We start from the raw sequence: 6,000 nt of genomic DNA, 5'->3' as shown, positions 1-6,000 counted from the left end.
ATGTATGTACAATGGGTGTGGGGTGGAGGGTACCGGGGGAACAGGGTGGGGGGGTGCCAGTGGGGGTGTTCGCCCAGGGCACCAAACAGGCTAAGACCGCCACTGTACACAGCTGACAGTCATATTTGACAGCTGTTAGAATTCTTATTATGGTAAGAACCAATCACATCAGTAAAAAGAATCATTACTTTAAGAACTGAAGGTCAGTCAGTCTGGAAAATTGCTAAAACTCTGAGTTAGTTCCCAAGTGCAGTCGCAAAAACTATCAAGCGCTATGACAGAACTGGCTGACATGAGGACCACCCAGGAAAGGAAGACCAAGAGTCACCTCTGCTGCTGAGGATACATTTATCATTCACCAGCCTCAGAAATCACAAGTTAACAGCAGCTCAGATTAGAGCCCAGATAAATGCCACACAGAGTTCCAGTAGCAGACACATCTCTACATCAACTGTTCAGAGGAATCAGGCCTTTGTGGTCAAATAGCTGCTAAGACACCACTACTAAGGAAAAGTAACAAGCAGAAGAGATTTGTTTGGGCCAAGAAACACAAGGAATGGACATTAGACCGGTGGAAATCTGTGCTTTAATCTAATGACTCCAAATTTGCGATTGTTGGTTCCACTCACTGTGTCTTTGTGCGATGCAGAAAAGGGGAATAGATGGTCTCTACATGCATGGTTCCCACCGTGAAGCATGGAGGAGGTGTGAAGGTGTGGTGGTGCTTTGCTGGTGACACTGTTGGAGATTTATTTAAAACTGAATGCAGACTGAACCTGCATGGCTACCACAGCATCCTGCAGCGACATGCCATCCTATCCAGTTTGCTTTTAGTTGGACCATCATTTATTTTTCAACAGGAACTGGGAACTTCTTCAAGACTGTGGGAAAACCATTTCAGGTGATGACCTCATGAAGCTCATAGAGACAATGCCAAGAGTGTGCAAAGCAGTAATCAAAGCAAAGGGATGCTATTTTGAATAATCTAAAATATAAAACATGTTTTGAGTCAAAACTATGAATAAACACATATGGAATTATGTAGTAAATAAAAAAATTGTAATAATGCCTTAAGTGAGAATCTACAATGTAAACAGTCATGAAAATAAAGAAAAACCATTATATGAGAAGGTGTGTCTACAGTTTTGATTTGTAGTGCATATGTCTGACTACTCTTTCTGGACTTTAATTTCGCGTAATACCATCAATCCACAGACACTAGCCACTTTTATTGTTGGGACTCAGACCACTGGTGCTGGAATTCTTGACAGACAAGCCTCAGTCTGTGGAAATTCCCAGTGTCTTGTCCTCCATCATCATACTCAATATTAGCTCTCTGCATGGGTGTGTATTGAGCACACCGTACTCACCACTCAAAACAATATTCACAAATGTTTAGATTGAGATTTTCATAAATATGTTTATGTATTATTCAAATTTCAACCTCTTTAATCAGTGATTACAACGGCTCAGTTCATCCATACATTAAACTTTCAATGACATAAAGCCAGAGACTTAGTCAGTACCTTCGTGTTGAACTAAATAACTTAATCCATTAATCATTCATATATTTCATGAATTATGTCATAATTATGAGATAATGACCACATTAAAAATGACCATGTTATGCTAAATTTATGGGAAAAAGGCCATTATAAACAATATAATTATATTTCTTGAATTGTAATTGTTTGATACTGATTGGACTTTCATGACAGAACTGTACCGTTCAAGTTTATAAGAACCAAGTAGCCACAACCGCTTTATTTCCCCATAAATGTCACATTTTGCGCAGTTACAAATCCTTTATTGACATAAATCACTAAGAATTTTTATTACCTAAATTAATATATGTTAATATGTAATGGTATACACTGTAGCAGTATTTTCCTAATCAGAAAAACGCTTCTAAGTAAATAAGTAAATTAAACATCAACAAACACACACACTCACACAATGTACTATTTGTGTTTCTGTGTTTAATATACTTGTGTAATGTGATCAAAACATTTTTGTTTTGTTTTGATCACATTAGCTAATATGATCAAAATATTATATTATCAAAATATTATTATTACAACTTGCCAGTAGACCTGTTCATGTCTGTGATTGGTTATATGCTGCCAACACCAGATCATACATGTGGAAGCACAAGCTAGATTTGGAAACCTCAGGTTTAGCTTCAGAACAGAAAACTGATCATACACTACGAAGGTTCGCCGTTTTCTGATCTCTTTGTGAGTTAAACACAGCCTAAACAAGTGCGACACTGGAACCTAAATAACTGCAACAAACTGACAAGTTGTGCTGCCTACACAAGGATCCAGGTTTCAGTACTGCAGTCATTATTCCATCAAGACTGAAGAGCTCAACTGTGCTCTTGCTTCGGCCTCACACCAGGAGTGAAGCTTTTCACTTTATAATATCACTCAGGGAACATTATAGGACAAGATCTTACGCAGTTAAGAAGTATACAATTAGAGAAAGTCACAAAAACAATTCAGATTATGTCCTTTCACAAATACATGATATACGTTACATAGGTCAACAAATGAAAAGAGAAACAAGTTCAATTTATTGTTTCTCTTACAATTTTCTGAAGCTCATCATTTACTCCTGTCATTTACTCCTTTCTCTATTCTTGCAGCAAATCCAGCTTCTTGACTATGTAAGTTTTGGTTTTTTTTAACATGTGAAATGTAATGTCAACCATTTCCTGGAGTGGTGGAGAATCATATGATAATAGCATTGCTTCTACCAATTGAGGAAAAAGTTCCTTCATTTCTTCATTGAATTGTTTTGAGGCCATTGTCACTCTGTACTTGGATTCTTCCTAAAGGAGAAAAATAAAACTTTTCACATATAGTATTTCTACTCATATTATAGACTTTCTGGGAATAAACTTGAGACTGACTGACCCACCTTCAGTCTCTCTTCCTGTTCTATCGCTGTTTGAAGGGTTTCCTTGAATATTTCCTGAAAGGAAAGGAACAGAACATAGTGCATGTGTTACAGAATATAAACAACAGAAAAGGAACATAAATCAAACAGGAAGGTAATATTTATGTTACAATATATATATATTCAATATTAAGAAATTGGTAGATTTTAATTTACCAGTTTTTCCTTGTTATCCAGTGAACTTGCGAGATCAAATATTTTTGTGATTTCAGCTGTTCTATACACGCCATCTTCCTAATGGAAAGAAAAATAGTACAATTAAATTTACCCGACTATACTGAGTAGTGTAGTAAGTACAGAGAAATACCGTACTTGTATGACTTTTGCATAATCTGATATTACTGTGTTGTTGTCGTTGCAACATATATTTGTCCAGGACCAACATTGCAACTGACCAATGGCATTGTCTGAGCATTCAGTTAACAGTAGCCAAGAAGGTAATGGTAAGGGTAAAGGTAGATAAAAATAAAAATTATCACAAGCAAAAAATAACCCCACAAATAACCTAAATTTGATGGCTTCATAATATGTTTATTAATAATTAATACAGAAAATACTTTTAATAATGTTTTTTTTTTCTGTCAACACACATAACAGACTTTTAAAGCCTTGTGAGAAACTTGCAAACTGACCCACCTTGTGTTTGTCAACTTCTTCGCTTACTCTTTTCAGTATTTGCTGAAACTTGAGAGAACAATAGTGGCTTTTATAACCCATTATAAAAAGGGAGCAATTCCAACATTTAATGAGCTTTTAATTGGTGGAAGAATTTACATGTATGTGCAAATAATCCTGTAATTACTACCACATCAAGAGATTGACAAAGGAGGAATTTACCACTTGGTCCTTGGCCCAGATTGCCATGAAAATAAGGCACAGAAGAGATAAGATGAACAGAATTATAAAGACAAACAAGCACTTGATGAATCTGAAGCAAGTTCGCCCTCTTGTTCTGGTAGCTGCTTCTGCCATCACTGTTAGAATTAAAAGAACCCATTAGGTTAAGACACCATGTCAATAACATTAATAAGAAACTGACACACACACATACGGCAACAAATTTTAATGTTACACTTTGCAAACATCATATTTTATGTTACTGATCTTACCTGTTTGGGAATGGACGACGATCTGATGTTCTGTGCTGGTAAAGAATGAAAACACAATGAGGTAGCGTGTTTGAAAGGTTCTCTATACTCTGTTGTCCTTTCACTTTCTTTCATCTCACGTGCATTAGCTGCAGTTTTACTTTCATTTTGACTGAACTAACCTTTTTCTGGTCCACTTTATAGGAATAGAGACCCATTAGTTATTGGTCCCAGATTTTCAGCAGCTTGCAAACAATAAGTTTTATAACATTTTAGTTTTAGTAAATAATATATGTACATTAGTAGATAGTTTGTCTACTTAGATGATGAGTTTTTATAGTAGTAAAATTATTAATTTCTAAATCAAAAACAACAAAACAGCCTACAAAACAATAACTATTAAGATCATATAAAACTTTATGTATTATTACATATTTGTTCATGAATTTTGCTCATTCTATTTTCCAGGGTGTCACTGATGAGTTACAAGTCAAATAAGATCTGTTGTTTTGGTAGCTGCTTCTGCCATCACTGTTAGGATTAAAAGAATCTATTAGGTTAAGAAAACACCATGTCAATAACATAAATAAGAAACTGACACATACACACACTGGAACAAATTTTAATGTTACACTTTGCAAGCATCATATTTTATGTTACTGATCTTACCTGCTTTGCGACGATCTGATGTGTTGTACTAGTCAGAAGTGGTTAGCGGACCCAGACTCGGACCCCTCGGTACAGTAGATCAGTGCTATTTTTTACTGTGAAGAAATGAGTAAACAACAATCCACAGTGCAAATCTTGCTTCGTGGCACTCCCTTTTCCCGTGGTGTGTGGCAATGCGTCAGTGTACAATAAATTCCCCAAACTCCGTGAATCTCTCCTCCAGTCTCTCCGTCTCGCCCTTCCTCCTGAAGACAGCAAACACAAACACAGTTAGCTCAGCTCAGCTCACTAGCAATTACCCAACAATACGCTTGTAGTGATGGGAATTCCAGCTCTTTTTAGAGAACCGGCTCTTTCGGCTCGCCTATCCAAAAAAAGAAAACCCTAACCTGGCTCTTTCGACTTTGTTGCTTTAATTAATTTATTATCAACAGCAATATAAAATTGTGCAGACAATGAATTACTAATGTAAAAAAAGTTTTTTATTTATTTATGTTTATTATATACTTTTACTCATTCACTCCACATAAAATGTATAAAATAAATTATAAAGTACAAAAAACACAAAATACACATAAAATACAAAAAACAACTATTTACATTTCTACTTTTAACTATTTTAACTAATTTAATTCAGCCTTTTCCTTTTAAACAAATTTCAAGGAAAACAACACAAAACACTGCAAACCACAACACAATAAAATATAAATCAATATGCAAAACAAAAAAGAAGATGCACGTTCTCTGTCACATAGGCGTGGGATGATTTTTGGGAGAGTGTTTTCCTGCTTGTAATTGCATACATAGGATTCAGTGCATGAATAAACTTTCTGAATCCTTTAACACCCACAGCTGAAATAGTTTGAAATCAAGTGCAATCATCTTTGCCAGGTCTTCATCAATTGAGTTCTGTCTTGCTGGGGTCACAGACCTCTGCAAAAACTAATAGAGCTCTGGTTTGGTATAGGTGGTGGTGGTGATATAGCGCAAGATGCTGTAGATGCAGCAGCAGCAACAGTTGCAATAGGCATCTTTATTACTATCAAACTCAACTGACTGCGTTTTATCTTCCCAATGCACTGATGGGTGGACAGTTCTCAGGTGCCTGTGCAGGCTGTTTGTGGAGCCGGCTCTATATGATAACCTTTTCTTGCAGACTGTACATTCTGCCTATGTATTGTCAATAAAATTGAAATGGTTCCAGATTTTGCTTCTTTTCTTGGTGTCAATCATTTTCTTTACTATAACTTTCTAATGTGATGATGTTGTCTCTTGTTGTTGC

At 35.9% G+C, this 6,000-nt stretch overlaps 1 protein-coding gene across 2 annotated transcripts; it reads right to left on the bottom strand.

Moving 5' to 3' along the window:
- Window positions 1-1,959: 1,959 nt before the first annotated feature.
- Window positions 1,960-4,986, bottom strand: LOC145426263 (uncharacterized). Of its 2 annotated transcripts, none has more exons than XM_080299891.1 (7): window positions 4,719-4,986; window positions 4,071-4,105; window positions 3,799-3,935; window positions 3,598-3,645; window positions 3,118-3,195; window positions 2,923-2,976; window positions 1,960-2,833 (listed from the first exon to the last, which is right to left on the bottom strand). In XM_080299891.1, the coding sequence occupies exons 3-7, from the start codon at window positions 3,931-3,933 to the stop codon at window positions 2,636-2,638; spliced, it is 513 nt and encodes a 170-aa protein (XP_080156017.1). In that variant the 5' UTR covers window positions 3,934-3,935; window positions 4,071-4,105; window positions 4,719-4,986; the 3' UTR covers window positions 1,960-2,635. The 2 variants fall into 2 exon arrangements, with proteins under 2 accessions (XP_080156017.1, XP_080156016.1); XM_080299890.1 differs by having other exon boundaries at window positions 4,071-4,100; window positions 4,719-4,844.
- Between the last annotated feature and the right edge of the window lie 1,014 nt (window positions 4,987-6,000).

The sequence above is a fragment of the Astatotilapia calliptera genome, chromosome 3, assembly GCF_964374335.1.
Source record: "Astatotilapia calliptera chromosome 3, fAstCal68.1, whole genome shotgun sequence".
Taxonomy (NCBI): domain Eukaryota; kingdom Metazoa; phylum Chordata; class Actinopteri; order Cichliformes; family Cichlidae; genus Astatotilapia; species Astatotilapia calliptera.
This window is presented reverse-complemented; position numbering and strand designations above follow the sequence as displayed.

Excerpts from the sequence above, each read along its gene's own strand:
- LOC145426263 (XM_080299891.1), bottom strand. The coding sequence starts at position 3,933 with ATGGCAGAAGCAGCTACCAGAACAAGAGGGCGAACTTGCTTCAGATTC. Across the intron at positions 3,646-3,798 it reads TCTGGGCCAAGGACCAAGTG|TTTCAGCAAATACTGAAAAG; the intron begins GTAAATTCCTCC and ends TGTTCTCTCAAG. Across the intron at positions 2,834-2,922 it reads AACAGGAAGAGAGACTGAAG|GAAGAATCCAAGTACAGAGT; the intron begins GTGGGTCAGTCA and ends TTTCTCCTTTAG.